Consider the following 21,268-nt stretch of genomic DNA (forward strand, 5'->3'; position numbering starts at 1 on the left):
CTCGCCCGAGCGTCCAGCAGCAGTTTCTGGCTGTGTCTGACAGGCATCAAGGTGTCTCAGGTCAAAGCCTCCACAGCATCGCGCTGAGTTACGGGACTCTTCCCCGGACTCCTCGCCGAGCTCCAAACGCCTCCTCCACCTCCTCGCTCCCCAGGCCAAGAGTGGGCTGCTGTCCAGCCCCCACACCAGGTTCTCAGAATCTCTACGCCACCCTGTCACACCCTCGCCGCTCTGTCAGCACCACTACTAACGGTCACTTCCGGCAACCACCGCTGCCACCGTCCCTCTATGCTAGCCAGCACCTGAGGGTACCTGGGGAAAGCCCCGCCCAGCCGCTGCGCCTGGACGTGCCACCTGAGAGCGACTGGCGCCGTGAAGCAGAATACAGGACTCTCCAACCTAGCTCCTCTCGAGAACCACGCCCTGCTCACCACCAACACACGCTTCAGCGGCGCGAGACCTGTAGGGACTCCCAGCTCTGCTCGCTCTGCCAGCAGCTTCCTGCCGAGCCGGCGCGTCCCTTCTGCTCCTCCTGCGGTGCTTACATGGCTCGGTTTCGCCCTGCCAGCTGATCACGCTCGAGGCTCGTCACAGAGGAAGAGTTTTATTCCAAACAGCACGCATCCATCGTCGCATGCAAATAAAGTGACATTTCTAATGTTTATTTAAAATGTGCCAATGCTTCTTTGAATTCACTGCTGTCCTTAATCAGACCTCCTCGAGAGGCTACTGGGATGATGTCACTGGAATAAAACTCTTCACAGCAAACCGCCGCCATCGTGCTCATATTCGGTCAGACTGGACGCCACCGCGAAGCCACACAGGAACAATCTCACAAAGCCAAATCTCACCTACGTTATCCGTCGATGAATGTCTCCGGGGTTGAAGCACATCACCACCTGAAAGCACCACGAAGAGCGAGAGAACCGAAGCATCAGATCTGCACCAAAAACTGCTCGCCTGCTGAATGCCGGACTGAAAAATCATTTCACGTCAACGGTTCCCCAACTGGTTCTTCCACCCGGTGTTGTATTTTTAATTTTGGTGGTTTGAACAAAGAAACGATCAGCACAATGCAAAATATTGGCATTCAAAGGCCTTTTAAGTGTTTTACCGGCGATATTTTAAACAGTGACAACACTCTGATTCATTCAAAGACGCTCAAACTGAGTTTCCAGCTCAGTCTGTCCTTGTGCGTCTTCACATGAAAACAAATGAAGAACAAATATCAGTTCAAATGAACGGATCTCATCCCAACAGCTGTTTCTGCTCGGACTGAATCGTTCACCTCAAATTCAAAAACTAAATGGGCTTTTAGTCGAGAAACATGAACACAAACCAGCTTTGTTACTTAAGTGTCATCATAAAACAAACTCCCTGAACTTAATCACTACCACACAAGCGGGAAATGAATCCTGTCTTGCTTTTTGTTGTTTTTTTTTTTAAGTAAAAGTTACTGTCTTATTGTGAAATGGTCACCAAACATGTTGATTTTCCGATGATTCGTTCGTTAAGGTAACCTCTCACCTGCCTAATTAACTACATCAGCATCTTCTCTCTCTGAGACTTGATGGCTTCAGGTCTTTGGTATTCATCCAAATACTGCAGAAAAAAAACACAACCTAAGAAACGATTTATGGGTGGATTTTATTTTTTTCCTGTGTTAGTGTTTCAGATTCCTATCAGCTTGTGTGCAGCGAGACGCCGTGTGTGAAAGGGCGCGTCGGGTGATTATTGATCTGATTATTGATCTTCGTGGGGTCGTCCAGCACCCAGCAGGTGAACGGAGAATCTCTGAATGTTTCCTCTGAATATAAATCTATTTATTTTGTTGGCTTGTCAGACTGAGTTGTGCATTGATAAACTCAACTGTGTAACCTGAATATTCTTCACTACAGACCTGATCTACTTTTCTAGAGTTAGTTAGTCGCCTCTTATATTCTATCGGGGCTGATTCTGTCATTTCAGAGTGTATTAGAGGACTTTAGATTCATAACTGAAGCTTTTATTTGAACAGAGTTGCAGCTAATATTTAGCATGATGTTTCCAGACGTATTATAGCCTTTAATGAATATACATGCAGGTCTTTTGTAGCAACTGCATCTGACTCTTATGTAGCACTTCAGAAGTGTTGGAGATAGTTTTTTTTTTTTTCTTCCTTTGGCTTGTTGCTGGTTTATTTGACGTCTCTCCTTCAGAGAGAAGCCTCTTGTTCTGTTGATGAGCTGTTTTTGTGCTCTGACGTTCGATTGGTTGGTTGCTAGATGAAGGATACTAATCGTGTTAAAGCAAAACAGGTGTTTAATAACAGACTGACGAGTCCTGCTGCCAAGACTCCGCCCATCTGGTGCTCCAGGTGAGCTAAAACAAACTAACCCAGTTCTGGTCGGAATTCAGGAAGCACCCATTCGGCCAACACGATGATTTCAACTGTAATTTTCTTTCTAATCTTCAGTTTTAAACCAGAATCGAAGCTTTGCTCTTCTCAGTTGTTTAATCAAATTCATTCATTTCGACTTCACCGTGCAGCGTTTCAGACCAGACTGAAGTTCATGACAGTAGAAACGCAACTCCAGTTATTACTTCACCTGGTTCAAGTTTTGTTTTTGGGCTTTTTGCTTCGCCAGATTTTATTTTGTTGATTTTGGTATATTTTTGATGCTTATTTTTCTACACTGTAGATTTAACAGATGAAGAGAAGATGATTAAAATGTTTAAAGGAAAAGCGTCTCGGCTTTTTATTTCTGTAAATTACACGTCTGCTCATTTTATTCCCAACAACGCTCACCTGTTTTCATCAACTTAACCAACACACCTGGAAACACTCGACTCCAACTCATCCGATCAGAAGAGTTGTTAGCCGAGTGAAGAACATCGATTCACTTACAAACATTTAGAACTTTCATTTTTCTCACTAATAAGGCCAAACATTTATTTAAATACAAACTACTCTGTATTTGGCCAGAGTAATGTTGGTACTTTGAAATAATAACTGACTTATCACATAAATATATTTTTTCCTTTAAAACAAAAATATTAAGACACTTTTCTCTCATAAAAGGAATTTAAAGTATTTGTTCATAAAGCTGTTGGCAAAGGTCAGCAGGTGAGAAGCCTCCATCCTGACCTGCTGCTGCTCTCGTCACCGTTCCATTGATAAATGTTGTTTGTCAGGTGAAGGTTTGAGCTCGTCAGCCTGCAACCATGAGTCCTCTACTAGTTTTAGCTTGTGTTTGTGGGGGACAGCGGGGAATGAAAGAACCTGTGACAGTGAATAAGCGACATCATCATCCAGACGAGCCATGGACACTTGGCGCCCTCCTCCAGGTGAATCCACAAGTTTCAAGTCCCTCTTCAGTGTCTTTTCACTTCCTGTCTCGATGAGCCAATCAGCTGTCAGACATCATGGTGCCCTCAGGTGTCCTGGCGGACAAGAACCGCCACAATGACATTGTTCGGTGACTCCACCCACGCTCCACCCCTCCGCTCCAGCCTCAGCTCTTCCCCTCTTAATAGTGGCAGGAGGGTCGTTTGAGTGACCGGCCCTGCTTCTGCCACCTGCTGGTGGAACAGAGTCCTCGCAGCTCCTCCTGAACTCCCCTGCAGGCTGAGGTGGGTGTTGCCTTGCCCCAGGTCCAAGGTGAGAACGAACAAGTAGATCCCGTCCACGGGGACAGAGAAGGTGCCGGTGTCGGAGTAAAACAGCTGGTTGTTTAGAGATGCGTGGAACATGACCTCGCCGGTGGGGATGCTGCGAGGAGTACGGCCGACAAACAGCAACGAGATGTCAGGTATGATGATTGGACCTGTGGAGAAAATGAGACGTGCTGAAGGACTCAAGCAACAATTTTGTCCCCGCAGGAAAACCAACCAATGAGCTTCACAAGGGGCGTGGCTGAATGTCCTTGTGGAAAAACCTCGCAGGAAAGGCTGAGGATCTTCTCACACTCACCTTCTGCCTCCCTCTTGTTGCGCTGGTGCCCTCCTCTTCCCGACGCCTCCCTCCTTTCTCCTCCTCCTCCTCTCTTTTTGTCCTTCTTCTTCACCAGCTGCAACACTTTATCAAGCTCCAGCGTTGCATCCGACCGCGCCAGCACGTCGGCGTTACTGAACACGTTCTTGAAAGTCCTCAGGTGCTCCTCCAGCCCTCTCTTCAGCCACATCACCTCCGCCTGTAGTGCACCCTCCTCGCCAGCGAGTTGCCCGGCGCTGCAGTCGTTGCAGGGTTTCTCCTCCAACTGGAGAACCTTTAACTTCAGATCCTCAACGGTTTTCTCCAAGTTCCACAGATCACTACCATCACCTCCCTGCTGGAGACGCCTCCCGTCTGGGTGGAGGAGGACCTGATGCTCCCTTGTCGGAGTCCCGCTGCCGCTCCTGCTCATGATACCAGGCAGCCAGGAGGAGGAGGGCTGGTCAGCTGATGGCACCTCCTCTCTGTCTCCTGGCAACACATGAAGTTCAAAGTGAGGCAGAGTAGACCAGAGAGTAAACTGACCTTATGACGGGGCTCAGGAGCAGAGTTGAGGTTCTTCGAGGATTTGGTTCCTTCTGTTTTTGTTTTTTCTAAATTCGATCTGCATGACAACATATTCTTTCACTTGAATTTGGATTTATTTCTGGCAAAAGGATTTGCGTGGAGGGAGTTCAGAGGGTTAAATCTGTCTGATGGGGGTTGTACCTGGCCTGCGTCCCTGTTCCGAGATGAAACTCAGGCTGCGTCCCATCAGTTGCTCCTTCAGTTGCCTCAGCTGCTCCTGCAGTGCCGGGATGGAATAGGCCTCCTGATCTGTGGGGGACCAATCCAAGAACTCCAGAACCTCCTCTCCAAGCAGCAGATCAAGCACGTCGCTATGCCGGATGGTGTCTTTCAGCAGAGAGCTGAATGAGCTGGACAGGTGCGTCATCTCCTTCCTCACCTTCCTGTCAGCCTCTTTCAAATCGGACACTTCAGCCATGGCCACCGACACCGAGCTGTTCAGCTGGTTCAGGTTCTGGTCCAGAGTCCTGATCCTGCTCTGCTCAGAGGCCAGAGACTCCTTCATCTGCAGGAGAGAAATATCAGTAGGAAAAATCAATCAAAGAGTTTTTCTTGGTGAGTTTCATTTTTAAACTCTCCTTCACCATTTGTTGGATCTGTCGGAGGGCCTCCACTGCTGGTTCCCAGTCACTGGCGCCGTCCCATTGCCCTGCTCTCCCACCACTGTCTTCCTCCAGGGCTAGCCGGTTCTCATTGGCCAGTTCTGTTACATTGGCCACACCCCTCTCCAGTTGGGCCATTGTGGCCTTTAGCCCCTTGCAATCACAGTCTGCAGACGAGTTGTGCTTGTAGAAGACGGTGTACAGGTAGTCCACGTCCACATCCATCTCAGACAACCGCTGACCCTGCAGGCTCAGGTTCCCCGCGAGCTCCCCCACCCGGGTCAGCACAGCTACTTTGGCTGCCTCCACCTCCAGACCCGTCTCCATGAACTGGATCTGACTGTTCCGGCCAGTCTGGTTGATCCGCCCATCCAGCACCTTTAAGTCCTGCTTGAGCATCATGATGCTTCCTGATGTCATCTCCATGTCCTCCATCAGCCCGTCCACCTGAAAACAACAAGATGGAAACAAATCTCAGGGCAAAGTTGAAATGTTCCACTCCACTACAAGATGAACGGGTCTTGATCATGGCTTTGACCTTCCAGCCTCCAGGGGACGCTAGCAGAACTTGAGACTGCTGCACACAGGAGTGCTGGACTTGTTCTGTCCAGGTATCATTCAAGTTCTTTCACCTTCACTGTGTTGTTGACCACCATGTTGTCCAGGCGCTCGATGGCTTCCCAGACAGCCGAGTCATCCGGGGTCTGTGGCAGTGAAGACGGGGGCTGGTCCTCTAGCTGATCCTCAAGGGGCTGATCCTGGTCCAGCTTCAGCTCGGCCAGCGTGGCATTCATGGCCTGCAGGCTGACCTGGGATCAATGATGGGCAAGAGGCTGCGATGTGAGTTTATACATCAACTCATTACAAGACAAATACCAGAAATCTAATCTGATAGAGCTTTTGGTTCTCTTACTGGGTACATTTGGGTAAATGACAGTAATTAATCTGTCAGTTATGAAAATAACTGAATGGTGAAAGAGTGAAGCTGCAGCTTTTGTCGTTGTCAAGTAATTTTTTTTTGTGGGTGGCGCCCATGTCGTCCACTGACCTGCAGCATCTTCTGGTGGCGTTTCAGCTTCATGTCGATGTCAGTCTTGAAGTGGGTGAGGTTGTAGTGCAGCATTGCATGCTGGGAGTGCAGCCTGTTCTCCAGATCGGTCCACTGGCTCTGCATCTGATGGCGCACCTCCCTGATGTGCTGGAACACCTCATCCAGTTTGGTATCCAAACGTTCCTCAGCTGCCTCGTCCAGTTCAGGACCCTCTGGGGGCCTCATCTGTGGCTCCGCCTCCAGCTGGTTGTTCTTCAGTTGGGCCACATCGTGGGCCAGGACCCCTACCTGCCGGCTGAGGTGCTCCAGTGAGCGGTTGAAGCCCTCCAGGATGGGCTGGAGCTGGGACATGACCAGGGCCATCATGTGAGGAACAGGGAGGGCCGCAGGGAGGATGGCGGCATCCACCTCATCTACAACTTAAAAAAACAAAAACAAAAAAACAGTTCATTTAATTAAAGAAAAAAAAACTTTTTATATGAAGAAGTTTAATGTTATTGAGTCCCAAAGGGCACAACAGGATTTTCATCCCTAATTGTGCGCAAAAACCTTCGTGGAGGTTACGAAAAAAGATCCGCGATCATTCAAATCAAGAACTCCAGGGACTCAGGAGGCTTCGAGGACTGAGTTCAGATTCATCCGTGCAGCCTGTCTGTGCGACACGCGTGTTAACCTGTCTGTCGCTGAGTGTTCAGAGTGAAACCCTCTCACACTCTTGTGACCAGAGAATGTGTAAAAACCACCCTAACTCTGTTTTGACTGTGTCGGTTACATCTGCAGCTCCCCCCCGGATTCTTGCTCATGACCCACATGGTAGTTTCTTTTTCCAATAATTCACTGATGGACGGATGTGATGTATCTGTTCCAAATCTGGTTAAAATTAAAATACGGCCAGGAAAAGCTTCCCTGCTCGCCTCCCTCTACAAAAACAAACCAGTGAGTACAAACACACACTCCCCAGTGATTCATGGCTCTCTGGGGACTGCTGGAAGGCTGCTCACTCTGAAATGGAACCAGTTCAGTTTCCAAACTGGACTATAAACACAGCACAGCCCTCTGCCAGGAAGGGAGTCCAGCAGGGAAAGAGCTGAAAGCGGTCTGCTGATGTTTGTGTGCCCTGATCTGTCCAGAGATTCAGGGTCGATAGAAGCTGCGTTTGGAGCAGCCCAGAATAGAGTTGAGTTGGTTCAGGAGAGTCACCCTGATGTGGTTTCTCCTCCAGCTGGACTTCAATCATCACATGCTTCCGGTGGATTCCGGGGATCCGTCTGACCTGGTGCGCTGCTGTTATTTCTGGGGTTTGAAACTAACTCGACTGTGTCACTCTGCTCTGAACACCATCCTCCTGTTGTATTGGTCAAACTGAATAAAGCGCAGTAAAAATATAACACTTCTCCATTGCTGGGATTATTCCTCTACCCAGCCTGTGTCTTCGCACCAAATGTGGTGAAAATCTGCCGCAAAGTCTTGGCGTAAACAAAACAAAAAAGCCAACACCACCGAAAACCAGTGACCAACTCAAAAAAGCCCAAAACTCTACTGATGCTTTACGATAGCGCCTTTCTTCAAACATAGCTTTGAATAGAAATCTGAGGTTGAGCTTGAAGGATGAGTTCTTCTGGACGGATGGTTTCAGACGTGTTGGCAGAAAAACTTAAGAGTGTCGGTGTTCCTCAGGTGTTCCTCTGTGGACAGAACACACCTGGAACCGCTCACGTGATTCATTTTCATGTGAAGATGGCGTTCAAAACGCGCCGATGGTCAGTCTAAGCTTGCGGCTCAAGAATGTTTCCTGGTCCTCACTGGTGTAGAAACACAAGTGTGTGTATCGGTGTGTGTTTGCCTAAGGTCACTGCTGCTGCTGCTCGCCTGTCGAGACACAGCCCAGACGCCCGCACGCCTGCACGCACACACACACACACACACACACACACACACACACACACACTGACTTCAGTCTCTTTCATCACAATGTGTTTTCATTAGGAAAAACGCCACATGGTGGTTCTTGAGAGGTCAAAGGTCACAGTACAGTGAGGCCACCATGTGACAGGAAGTTGCAGGTCCCCCCAGCTGCAGGGGGGGGGGGCTTTAGAGGTGCTTGAAATCAAACACACTCGCTCAGCTGGCAGCGTTTCAATCTAATGGCTGTCGGTGTGATTTACAGATGCGAGCGCGGCCGCTTCCTGCTCGCACAAAAACAACAATGTGTCAACAACACAATCGTCTTCTGTGTGTCTCTGTCCCACGTTTGGTGGTAAATGTCCTCATTATGAACATAAGTAACTCTAATGAGCAATGAGGGGAAACAGCAGCAAACCGTAGAGGAACGACCACAAGGAACCCGTTGCAGGAAAACCGGCGCCATCCTTCATCGTCATCGTTTGCTGATCAACTATTTTATTGAGATTATTTTAAGTATTTTTTAGCCTCTTGCCTCCACCCTGAAGGTTGAGGTGTTGGTGTCTGTTGGTCAGGGGGATCATGCAAAAACTACCAGGCCACTGATCCTCAGCAGAGCTGAGCGCTCCACCTTGAACGGGACATTTTTACGCTCTGTTTATATCTTGTGTCTCCATTTGTTGCTCCTCTTAAATCGCTTCACCTCCCTGCTGGTGCTACGTAGCTCCGGGCTGAGTTAGCGTTGATAGTTCAGCACCACATTCGACACAATCACGTTTAATGGTGAAAATGAGTGCTGCATGTCCTGCCTCTGTCTTACCTGCTGGTTTTAAACTGCAGTCAGGAAGTGGGAGCGTCCACTTGGCTATAAACAGTCTCAGAAACTTCCCTAAACAGCATTTCTAGTAGCGTCGCCTTATTATTTTGTCTTTCATCAGTGCTGAGTTTCATTTTTGCACGTCATGATAATAATCCTGCTTGTTTTCATGTTGCAGCGCCGATGACCTGATAGGCATCGCTCAAGAACGGGAAACGATTCTGTGCCCACTTCTTACTTTGAAGCGTTTTTGATTGACTTGTTCTTTCAGAGCCCAAATCAGGTTTGCAGCACAAATCCAAATAAACTTGATTTTTTTCTTCTGAACCGTGACAACATCTCTCACTCCCTCCTCCTCGCTGCTTTGAGAGTGCACTCAGCGGTGTTGCCTCACAAGAGAGTGAGCCAATGATATAAATAAATCTTGTTCTGATTGTGTTTCAGACATTCCAGTCTCGTACGTCTCTGTCCGTGCGCCAGGACTTGTTTACTGCTCCAGCCCTGGTTGGGACGGCGGCGTAGCGACGGCTCTGCTGGGACTGAGCCGAACGCTCTGCTATCAATCTCTTCAAAACCAGTGAAAGAACCCAAGATTCAGAACATTTTAATGGCAATTGAACCTGTGTGTGTGTGTGTGTGTGTGTGTGTATGTGTGTGTGTATGTGTGTGTGTGTGTGTCATAACTAGCCTTCACCTTACATCCCTGAACCCAACACTTGTCCCGAGACAGTGAGAAACTGATACAAGATTTGGAAAATGAAAAGCAGGAATGCAAAGTATGAAGTAATGATGAGATAAGACAGAACAAAAAGATGATGTCATACTGACTGTTTGACAAGGTCAAAGGTCAAAGAGAACTGTGAGAAACTGCAAGCGAGGCAGATCCACAAACAAGCTCCATACAGGACGGAGGAAGTATGTGATGTAATGCACATGGGGGTCGGGTGACACAGGACCTATGATATAGTCCTCTTATAGTCTCACACACACGCATACACACACGAGAGACAGAAGAAAGAGAGGATTTCCTGTGGAGGAAGTGTATATGTGTGTGTGTGTGTGTGTGTGTGTGTGTGTGTGTGTGTGTGTGTGTGTTTCTGCATGTGTGCTTGCTGGCATTGTCATCGCTGAGGAATGGAGCTCAGTGTGTGTTTCACATGTTGCTTGTGTTGTGTAAACCACTGTGCAACAGTTACATCGGCAGGACTCGGACACACAGCGAGTCCTTACCAAGTCCCGCCCCCTGATATTGGAGCGAGGACTCGTTTTGAGGTCGCAGGCGAGTCGATGTAAAGGTGGCTGTCATTGTTGTAGCCGCTGTAGGATGCAGAGGAGACACCAGGTTTGTTTAGATCCCAGCCAAGGAAATTAGTCATGTATATATATATATATGTGTGTGTGTGTGTAATGTGCGCCATATTTTGAGTCCAGTGCCTGTTTCTCTGAAGGAACTGAACCCTACTGGTCCCAGTCACTGTTTTGTGGTCGGTTATCCAGGTCTGCTGCCATAACGCTGCAGGTGCCGGGTCTGACTAACTTAACTCTCTTGTAGAACCAAATAGACCCGTCCAGGATCAGGAAGGGTCTGAGAGAGATGGTCAGATTTGTCTCTGGGAACCTTTAGGTAAGATTTTGTCGAGTTTAGTCATGACTGACTGGATACGAGCGGTGGAATCGGCGTAGATCAGGTTTGTGTCTCCCAGATAACTTTGGGTTCCTCATTTCTTGGTTCTGTATTGGTCCCTCCTTTTAAATAACAGCTGGGCCCGGTTACAGGCTACAGGTCTGCTACAGGCAGAACATTTCCATGAGTTTTTGGCTTCAGGCAAAGTTTTGCTCTTTCACTCCCACACTGTTTATTTGAGGATATTTAAACGTGGGCCGGAGCCTTTACGCTTTCGGGTTGTCTGTCCAATTCAAATTGGGCTCAAATGTCCCCTGGGACTCCGGGATGAAGGGGAAAGGTTTTGAGGTCTGAGGTTGAAGGTCAGTGTCACCGCAGATGAGAGCAAACCTTTTTTTTTGGGGGGGGGGGGGGTCATGAATCAGTTTAAAGATTCTATCAATAAAAAAAACTGACAGGAACTCGCCAAAGTGTCAGATCTCGATCTTGAAAATGTGTACTGACCCACGCGTCTCTCTGTTTATCTTCCAATAAAGTCACAACCCAAAGCAACAGAACTCACCAGGAAGGTGGTGTTTCTCCTGCTTGTTGTGCGTGGTAGGGTGATGGGGGATGTGGGTGTGTCCAGGGTGCTTGGCGGGGTTTGTGGTGTAGTGCTGGTCGGGTTGGTTGGTGACGTCATGTCCCACGCCGACTGAGTCCTGGTGGTCGTTCTGTTCTCGGTTGGGGTCGGGGCGCTGCTGCGGGGGTTGGGCATGCAGGCCTGGAACGCACGATAGGTTAGTCACACCGATGCTTCCAACGCCACGTGTTTATCGCTGATTTTATCGTCTTGCTGCTTTAGCAACATGTTTTATCAATAAGACTGAACTGAGAAGCCAGGAAGTCAGGCAGACTGAAGGGTGACGGAGAACAGGCTCCTTCTCTGCTGAGGTGAACAGAGCAACAGCAGGAACACCAGGCTCCGTAGCAGTGGCCCTCAGTCACAGTCCAGGGCAGAGTTAACAATTACACCCTGATGGTGAAGTGGAGATTAAAAAGAAGGTGGAGGAAGTCCAGCAGCCTCATCAGATCTGTTCCCATCAAATACTCCAACTCAGCAAAGACCACACACACACACACACACACACACACACACACACACACACACACACACACACACTCAGTTTTAGCAAATCACTTCTTGTCATCTCAATTTGATCCAAGTAAGAGAAAGTTAAATAAATACACATAGACTTGTGTCACCTTTGATTTTAACAAACGGAACTGAACTGTTTTCCGCCCTGAGTTCTGTCTCTCAGGCTAAGGGTGGTCTGTAACTCCTCTCAGGGTCAGAAGGGGTCCAATAGTAGCACCTTTGGAACCCGTCCTGTGTCCTACAGATTGAACCTGCACAAAAGTTGTAAATTTGATCTGTTGAGTCACACAGCTGATGACTCGCGTCGTATTTCAAGGTGTTCCTGTTATTGTGTCAGTCGTTTTTCCCGGGCTGCGTTCGTCCTGATGACTAAATCACCTCAACTTAGAAGGAAGCCGGTTCAATCAGAGGCGTGGTGGGAGAGGACTGTACCATGTTGGGGGGGGGGGGGGGGCGTGTCAGCGTGAAACAACCTCTTTGTTTTTCTCTCTTTGTTAAATTAAGCCTCCAAAGGCCAAAGGTCTATTTTGGTCTCATATATTTCCAAAAACACGGACTTGTTTTGATTCTCAGAGCTTCTCATGGTAGAAATATTAATTAAATCACGTCATGCATGCTGCATGAGCAGGACTAAAAGAGGAGGCTGAAAACCTGCTTCTCAGATTCAAAACTTGAGTGTGGCCAGTGTTTCTCGGGGGGGGGGGGGGCTGCAGGGGGGCCACATGAGATCCTGAGTGAAGCACAAGATCGTGTTTCTCACCAAATTTAAAGTGTGCGGTTTTGCTTGTTTGTGTTCTGTGTGCACCTGCTAGAGTCGGGATATCGTCCGTCTATCGAGAGCTCATTTTGACCAAAAAAGCCACCGACACCCCCTAACATCTGGCTGTCGTCTGCAGTGGGAACCAGTTAAACCAGCATTCACTCCTGGTTCAAAGGTCCCTCCAGTAGACGCGGGTGTTTATCAGCTCTGATGGCAACATGAAACCTGGGAATAATCGGCAGCCATTTTCCTACACGATGCCACGGCGTTCGGAACTTCTGCAACATTTTGGGCGTCGTTTTTCCAGCAAGTCACGCCCGCCATCACTGTTTCTCTGGTTTCTCCTGTCACACCAAAACACCAGACTCAGCGAATTCTCAAGACAAGAGCATAGTTCTGCGTTACAGTCGTTGATACGGATTCATCGTGGGGCAGGCCTGGACACAGCAGCCAGCCCCCCCCCCCCCCCCCCCCCCACACACACACACACACACAGTGGTGCAGGATGCAGGTGAACCAAACTGATCAGGTCACTGCAGCAGCATTTCCTCTGATATCAGGCTGCTGTGACCTTTGATGTCTGTGGAACAGCACGGACCTCATCAGCGTGACTCACTGTGTTTACAGCATGAGGATGTGAGGAGGTGGAGGTGACCTTGGTGGCGGAGGCCCACCCACACCCTCTTCCACAGAGCTGAGGGGGGGACGTGAGGAGGGGATGCTGGACCTTCTGATGACCTGAGCTGAAGCTTTACAGAAGCTGCACCGCTCTGCACAGCTTCCTCACTTTGTTACAGAGGCAGGATTGAGTCGGGCTGCTCCGGAGCCGTTTACAGTCCCAGCCGCCCCGGAGAAGCTCGCATTGAAAGTCCTGGCTCAATAACGCAGCACTGGCGTTGTTTGGAAAACTTTATTTAATCACAGTTCACTGACAACAGCTGCTGGGAACAAAATTGACTGTTGTTTAACAATGGTGACGTGTGTGTGTGTGTGTGTGTGTGTGTGTGTGTGTGTGTGAGAGAGAGAGAGAGAGAGAGGTTTGGTTGGGCAAGTTCTGACATGCAGTGCTGTAAACGGGACTCGGGACTCCAGGCTCGGACCCGACCAGCACCTCAACCCCCGCCGACTTTGTCATGTTTGTAAAACTGTTGCTGCTGCTACTGAACCAGAGACTCTGTGAGTCCAGGATGACGGACGGTCCAGACTAAAAGGCTAAACTGCATACTTTTATTTGTCATGAGAGCCTCTCAGAACAACACCAGAGCCACCAGTCGTCCTTGCATCCTAGATTAATCATTAAAAGAAAGCAAGTGTTCCCACAGGTGGAGGAGAGTCACTACCTGTGGGGCGGAGCTGTGGAGTGGCTTCAGATGCTCCATTCGGAGAGGAACCTCCAGAACCACGCTGTGGATCATCATCTGTCAGCGCCGAGGAGAGACAGGAGGGAATGTCTTAGTCTCATGGAACAAAGATGGAGGTTTTCCTCTCCGGCTGATGGAGGAAGCACTTTCTATTTTTATTTGGGAGATTTTGGGGACTTTCAGGATACACAAAAGACTGCAAGCAGACGAGAAGACGTCCTCCTCCTGATATCCTGATATAAACACTTTCCCACACACTGAGAAAACCTGGACTAAATTAGCTTCTGAGGGGGAAAAAAAAGGAAAAAGGTATGGTGTTTTTGGAAAAGGACTTCATAAAAACAAAAGACTCCAGCAGAGGGAAATAGAGCAGAGTGACTGAAGGGAAAATAAAAGCATCAAACTGATCCAGTCTTTAGTGACGGTTTTCTAATTCAATTCAATCCGACAGACATGAATTTACTGAAAATGCCCCAAATTGTCACATAAAGATGTTGATCTCAACCATAAAAAGTTGTTATCCTGTCATCATAACCACATTGCCTTTAACTCATTAATCTAATTTAAAGATCTGATCTGATTTTCCGTTTTTTGTTTTGTTTTTTGTTTTATTTTCTGTCATGGATTCTAAATTCTTGGGCGACATGACGTTGGTTTTTATGTTCTCAGTACGTTTCCTGATTGGTTTTCCCTGCTGCGTCTTCTCGAGTTCCCCTTCCTGCCCGTGATTGTCCTCCCCTGCGCCCCAGCAGCTCGTCAGCGCTCGCCTGGCCTGCCTTGCTGCCTTCACCAGCTCCTCGTCTGCCCTCGTCTTCCTCACCTGTCTCCTGTGACTTGATTAGTCCGGCTCCACTTTAGTTCCACGCTTGAAAGCATTCACCGGCTCTGGAAGTCTTTCTATTCCTTTTTCATCAGTAAGTTTCTGCTAAATCTACTCAAATTGTGACCCTGTAATTAAATGGAAATTAAAAATAGACAAAAACCCTTCTTTCTAGGTGTTCTGTGCTCATTCGCTACCTTCAGTAACCAAGATTTCTTGAACAGTTGCTGACACTCTCCTTTGAGTTAGGCAAAGTTTTAAAACCAGGGCTCATCACCATGGTAACGACGCTACTCCTTACTTGTGTCCTCACAGCTGTCTCCTACTCTTCTATACCCTGGACAGCAGTTCCACAGCATACCCGTGAGGATCTTCTGCTTCTGTGTGTAGACCGGCCGGGTGGACAGCTTGTACCTGTGCGCGCACACACACACACACACACACACACGTGCAAAGGTAAGTGTTGTGCTGCTGCCAGGTGAGAAATCCCCCATAATTTCTCTGAGTGACGTAATCTTGGACGTGTGGTGTTTTCAAGTGAGAACTGAAGGGGAAGCCCATTCGACTGGTGGTTTCACTAAATGTTCTGGCCAACTGTGATATTTAATTTCTCTGCCACTAACCAGATGTATCTTCGTTAACATTCCCAGACTAGTCGTCAGTATTCCCTGCCTGGCCGTTAGCAGTTCCAGGCTACTTATTAGCATGACTAGGCTAGCAAGTAGGAAGAAATGAGTTCTGAATATCACTGGCACATCCAACATGTTCGGAACAACTTAAAGGATTAAAGGTTATAAGTAGTACTGCATTTTTTGATGTAAATTGTAGAGAGCATGTGCCAACGGGGAGAATCCCAGCTTTTGCAGTAGCAGTAGGAGGAAGTACTAGTATAGTGTTAGTAGTGAGTGTGAGTGTGTTTACTCACATGACCAAATGACAGTCAGGCTTCCCACTTGGACATGGACTCTGGGATTTGATGGTGTACTTCTCTGTTCCACATGCCACTGCCATGGTGACCACACGCCTGTGCACGAAGGCACACCAGTTCCTACACACACACACACACACAGCGTTAGGATACTGATCCTGTGATAACACGGATTGTTTTGTTTTTTGTGCTGCTAAATGAGATGGAAGAATGAGCAGCTGTGGTTCATAAAGTGGAGTGCAACCATGGAGGAGAGTGTGAGTTCACGTGGTTACAGACGTCTGCTGGGTGTGTAGGGGCTTTTAAAGGGGACACGTGTGTGTGTGTGTGTTCTGTTTCACTGCTTCAAAAGGAAACAGACTTGGTTAAGTTTGGGTTCAGGTGGGGTTGCATTTGTCAACAGGGGTCCTCGTCAGCGTAGATCTCCTTGCGTGAGTCACTGGATGGCACACAAAGTGCCCACATGGTGTTTTCCCTCCTTTTTTAATGAGCTGAGAACATTGAACCAATTTTAAGTCCGATTTTATTCCCAGAGGGAACAGGCAGTGTCTTCCTCTTTAAACGACGCTGTCTCAATAGCATGGGGAGACTCCTGGGTTGAGAGTAGAGGCTCTTTCAGTCATTAATGGAGTTCGTGTGTGTGTGTGTGTGTGTGTGAATATTTGTAGGTTGTAAGATAAAAGTGCTTTCCAAAAATGAAGTCTAAAGTAAGTCTTATAAAAAATAAGCCATACAGTATCTTCTGAACTCAAAATAATTAATGAAAAGAAACTGTCTTACATCAGAAATCTTCATGGTGACTCCGTACTCAAGCCAATGACAGAATAAGTTTTAGAGCATAAAACAAGAAAAGACGAAAAAAAACGAGTTAAGGAAGTCGATAGATGAAATGGGCCAATAAAAATATTAGAAATGAAACTCTCGCTGTTCCATCCTCTCTCTGGACGACAGTTGTGAAACCGCTCTTCCTCGTGTTTACGGCGTAGGGTGACTGTAAACTTGATGTTGGAGTGTTTGTCTCTTCCCTTCCTGTCTGCTGACTCTGATTCCAACCGCTCCGCCTCTGGCATCACTTCCCCAAGCGCCTCTGTTTTACAGGAAGTGGATCCTTCCACAAACACAACGACAATCCTTGAACAAATCCTCAAAAACTGCATCAGCTACTTCATGAGCGATTTTAATGTGTAAATCTGATGGGGGGGGGGGGGCTTTGTTTGCTGCATGTTTTCTACCTCCATCTACAGTAAAGAGATGAGGTGACGGGTGGACAGCTTTTATCATACTGCAATATAATTATTCAGCCGTTGTTTCAACAGAAGGAAACATTCCTTTCCCAACAGGAAGTGACACAACTTCCTGCGTGACATCACGGGAGTAACAATCACAGCCGTGTGTTGGTGCTCAACACAGAACCGCTTCAGACCGACGTCACCTTTCACCCTCACCGCACTGATGGTTCATAGTCATTTCTCAAGTAGAAGTAAAGATACTCGTGTAAAAGTACAAGCACTGAGTCAATTGTCACAAAAAAAGTTGTTTTACCACAGTGCACTCCTGTAAAGAAGTAGAGCCTCTTAAACGACTCCTCAGTCCTCCTCCATCTCTCCTCCTCCTCTCGATGCGTCACCGCCGTTCTTCACTCCACCAGACGCCATTTCTCCACGATTGAGAGTCCCCAACTGTTCTTTCATTTTCTTCAAACGTTGTAACATTTGGCAAGTATCCTCTCATTTGTCCTTTTTTAAAAGTTTGGCAAGCGGCGACCAGCGTTTGCGTGCATTAGCGCCCCCTACGGTGTGTTTGAGAACCAGATATAAGGCAGCTTAAACAACTTGTCTGTTTGGAACCAGAGCTAAAATACAGAGCCTACTTTGACTCTCCATCTCTGCAAACAGAGCGTCTGAAAGCACCGTAAATGAATTTCAGCCACCTCAGAGTCCGGATATGCAGATATTGTTGGTTGAAAAAGCAGAAAACAATTTTCGTATACGACCATCAGACAGATGTTGAGCCTCTTGTTTCCATTGCTGTTCTAATGATTCGCCTGTTTATTCGGCACAGGTGTGATCAGAAGCCTCTCGCGCGCTGAAGTCGTCTTTGTCTAACGGGGCTTTCAGTTCCAGGCTCGTCTGAGGGCAAAAGCACCTGCAGCTTAGCATCGAGGCCGAGCTGAGGGGGCACCGGAGCAAAATCAGACACCCTTTCATCTTCAGGCTCATTTGACCTGTCAGAGAGCCAAGTCACCTCAACTAAAGCCTCAGTTTCTCCTCCACGTGATGCAGCTCAGAGCTCAGTTTACAGTCCAGGCTCCAAAACTCCTCCGGGAGGTTTTTCAGCGGCATCAGTGATGGTATGTTCCTTCTCCTCTAGGTCATGTAAAGACTTTCAGAGTATTACAGTATCATACAGCTCATACATGTGCAGTATCTTCTCTTTTAAATCACAGACTGCACACCGTTAGGGAGAGTACAATGCAGAAGTTCATTGGCAACAGGTTAAAACTGCTAAATTTCTCGGTAATAAGATGTAACCTTGTAAAAGGGAGCATGTGGTGTTTTTCCTTTGTGGTTTTTTTTCCACTCCAACAAAAACATGCCATCATTTGGTTTAATTTTGCGCTGTCAGTCATTTTGCAGGTCACTTTGTTCAAGCAGCATGTCTCATCTCACGCCGAAAAAATGAAGAGGTCTCAAAGCAGCACAGCTGTGCTCTGTAAAAGTGTCACTTTGAAGCGTTTGTTCCGAGATCTTTGAAACCTCGACCGGTCCATGCGGGAGGCGCAGGAAAACAAGCGCAGGTCTCTGCTGCGGGCCGCGAGCTGCAGGATGGCGAGAGCTCGGCTTCGGCCTCTAAAGATGTTTGTGAATGATGAGACTGCAGGAGGTGAAAGGAGCAAACTGTCCAGCAGCTTGCAGGTGATCCCTGGGTTAGCAGGGGTGGTGCTTCAGGTGAGACGAGAGGGTGATTGACATGTGGCTGGATTGAAGGACCTGCGTGTAGAACTCGTGACGTCTCTGGATGGCCCCCCGTTTGTTAAAAATCTGCATCGAAGCGCAAACTTGTTTGCCAGCAGCCCCTCGGTCAGAGTCAGAGACCAGAAATCAAAACCACAAGATTACATGTGCAACATGGAATCAAGATCCTGAGACCTGATCAGAACCAGGATCAGGTGCATGTAAACACGTCTGGTGACTCAACGGCAGAATGTGTCCACCTGCATGATCGTCTTTAAATGTGAGCGATCTGCATCTCCGCGGACGCCGTCTCTCACGCGTGCACGCTCTCCTGATAGCAGACGATGGCGCGGTGAACGGTGCTCTTGTGGTCACGCGAGCTGCAAGTCCAGCTCTTTGATCTGAGTTTGTCTGATCTCAACTTTCTGCTCTGTGAGCTGCTTCTTCACGCGGAATGAGCTTCCCAAGCCTCCGGAACCGAACGATGCCAAAGACCGAAGTGTGCTGGGAGAGTGTGTAGACTTCAAAGTAAGAGGATGTGGCGTAAACGTTCCGCTCAGTTCTTCAGGTGCATCCAGATCATCTAAATAACTTGAGTGCAAAGGTAAACATCGGTTAAACCGCCAGGGACTCTTGGATCATGAAACACAGGGTTTGCTTTGTCCTAAGGACTGAGTTGTATTTTGAGATTAGAGGCCGCTTTCAGCGACTTCTAATCTTGGCATGTGCGCAGTGATTGTCCTGCACGCAGGGACATTTAACCAGCAAAACTTAAAATGGTGGTTCTAAATGTGACAGGACAGAGGAAGCTGGAGCACAGCGGAAACTCTCAAGGGAAGGAAAAGATGTTTATTAGAAAGAAAAGCGAGGCGTTCTGGGCGGGGGGGAGGACTCCCTGGATGTCCCATTCAAGCTTTGTGCATGTGCAGCCCTACATGGCATCTAAAGGCCACCAACAGGAGACGACACTCTGATTGGATACAATCGAAATCAATCAAGTTTATTGGTGTTATGGTCAAGAAAACATCATCCATAACCGATCCAACTGGATTTCCCTCAAAATAAAAGCACCATACAAGGTTTCTGCCCTCCCTTGGTCCTTTGTTGTGAAATCCACACACACACTGTGACGGCTACCCACATTTGGGTTGCAACTCTCAGTTGGAGAACCCTTGTGTTTGACCAACAAGCAGAAACAAACCTGCCTCAAGGACTAGAACCAACATTGTCAAAACTGATACTCACACAATGGAAACATGAATTTTAAGGGGGTGAACTTTTCTTCTTCTTTTGTCTTATTGGCACATCGTTGTAGCTCACGAGCGCCCTCTGTTGTTCAGTGGAAATACTGAAGCACACGTAGAAAAACACCACGGGGTTGTCGGAAATTCCTGCAAAGCCTGCGGTCACGTCTTCTCAACCTTTTCCAATTCATCAACACTTAACTACCTGTCGACCTTTGACCTCTGAGCCATGATTGTGTATTATTCATGCACAGCACAGTCGACCCGCCGCATCAAAAGATAAAACTGAGGGTTAAAAAAAAAACACAATATGCTCTCCAAGCAGCTAAACGATGTCATTAAAGCTACATTCAGTGTGTGTGTTGGCGTGTTGGGGGCGGTCACTGGGGAGGGTTGAACAGCTAATGCAGGATTGTTTTCTCAAAGCCCTCAGGGGGTCGTATTTATCGGGGAATCTGAGGACGGCTGCTGCAGCTCCATGCACAGACTGTATGTGGGTCTGAGTAACGGCGGGGGGGGAGCGATATTTAATCCCCGTATTTAGTCAGACTTGGCGTCTGTTAAACAACTGACGGAAAGCGACGCGCTTTACAACACGTTTCTTAAAGATGGGTCTGAAATCAAGCGTGCAAATCTCAACACAACAGATCACCTGACTCCTGGAACAAGGAAAGTAAAACTGGATGAAAGGAGGTGAAGACTACGCAGCTCAAGTCAACTCCATTGTGCTCGTTATTGGTTTGAACAGAATTGTGTGGCTGCACCTCCATGTTTCCTCTCAGCACTGCAGAGGAAGCCACGTTCCAACAACAATGGCATACACTGCACAAATATTTGGTGACTAACAAGTAAAGGCAGCAATAACCATTGTTTTACAGTTTAAGCACATAAATAAAACAAACTTTGAGAAAAAAATACATCACGTGATCAAGTGTTTTACTGAGAAAAACTTTGGCCTATATTCTTTCTAATATCTAATAAAATACTTCTCATATGAAAAGGGGAACTGCAGGATTACCAAATACTTCCTACTTCACTGTACAAGTCATTCCAGTGGGAGGGGCGCGTCTGCACCAACTGACAGCAGCTAGAGGGGCGCGTCTGTAGCGACTGGCAGCAGCTAGAGGGGCGCGTCTGTAGCGACTGACAGCAGCTAGAGGGGCGCGTCTGTAGCGACTGGCAGCAGCTAGAGGGGCGCGTCTGTAGCGACTGACAGCAGCTAGAGGGGCGCGTCTGTAGCGACTGGCAGCAGCTAGAGGGGCGCGTCTGTAGCGACTGGCAGCAGCTAGAGGGGCGCGTCTGTAGCGACTGGCAGCAGCTAGAGGGGCGCGTCTGTAGCGACTGGCAGCAGCTAGAGGGGCGCGTCTGTAGCGACTGGCAGCAGCTAGAGGGGCGCGTCTGTGCCGACTGGCAGCAGCTAGAGGGGCGCGTCTGTAGCGACTGGCAGCAGCTAGAGGGGCGCGTCTGTAGCGACTGACAGCAGCTAGAGGGGCGCGTCTGTAGCGACTGGCAGCAGCTAGAGGGGCG

General features: G+C 48.1%; 3 protein-coding genes across 12 annotated transcripts in view; 2 read left to right on the top strand and 1 right to left on the bottom strand.

Annotated features, from left to right (window-relative positions):
• Positions 1 to 2,718, top strand: part of usp54a (ubiquitin specific peptidase 54a) — a 44,721-nt gene extending 42,003 nt beyond the window's left edge. For 8 of the 9 annotated variants that reach the window (XM_086181530.1, XM_086181529.1, XM_086181531.1 and 5 more), the window contains one exon: positions 1 to 2,718. In XM_086181530.1, coding sequence (XP_086037656.1) covers positions 1 to 572 — 572 coding nt within the window. In that variant the 3' untranslated portion in view covers positions 573 to 2,718. The other variant, XM_086181535.1, reaches the window with a different exon arrangement.
• The window catches only part of mmrn2a (multimerin 2a), a 21,734-nt gene continuing 1,745 nt past the window's right edge, over positions 1,280 to 21,268 (bottom strand). The window contains exons 2-11 of the mRNA XM_086181536.1: positions 15,541 to 15,663; positions 14,917 to 15,029; positions 13,775 to 13,852; positions 11,099 to 11,299; positions 6,191 to 6,612; positions 5,775 to 5,951; positions 5,125 to 5,589; positions 4,682 to 5,045; positions 3,953 to 4,444; positions 1,280 to 3,806 (exon numbers count right to left, since the gene is read on the bottom strand). Coding sequence (XP_086037662.1) covers positions 3,415 to 3,806; positions 3,953 to 4,444; positions 4,682 to 5,045; positions 5,125 to 5,589; positions 5,775 to 5,951; positions 6,191 to 6,612; positions 11,099 to 11,299; positions 13,775 to 13,852; positions 14,917 to 15,029; positions 15,541 to 15,663 — 2,827 coding nt within the window. The 3' untranslated portion in view covers positions 1,280 to 3,414. The remainder of the gene's footprint in view (positions 3,807 to 3,952; positions 4,445 to 4,681; positions 5,046 to 5,124; positions 5,590 to 5,774; positions 5,952 to 6,190; positions 6,613 to 11,098; positions 11,300 to 13,774; positions 13,853 to 14,916; positions 15,030 to 15,540; positions 15,664 to 21,268) is intronic.
• Positions 14,555 to 21,268, top strand: part of LOC147247208 (uncharacterized) — a 25,421-nt gene continuing 18,707 nt past the window's right edge. Inside the window, exons 1-2 of one of the 2 annotated variants that reach the window (XM_086181537.1) lie at positions 14,555 to 14,709; positions 14,931 to 15,071. The gene's annotated coding sequence lies outside the window, so the exon portion shown is untranslated. The remainder of the gene's footprint in view (positions 14,710 to 14,930; positions 15,072 to 21,268) is intronic. The other variant, XM_086181538.1, reaches the window with a different exon arrangement.

Source organism: Aulostomus chinensis, chromosome 16, assembly GCF_037954235.1.
Source record: "Aulostomus chinensis isolate RoL2024-O1b breed Wild chromosome 16, RoL_Achi_v1.0, whole genome shotgun sequence".
NCBI lineage: Eukaryota > Metazoa > Chordata > Actinopteri > Syngnathiformes > Aulostomidae > Aulostomus > Aulostomus chinensis.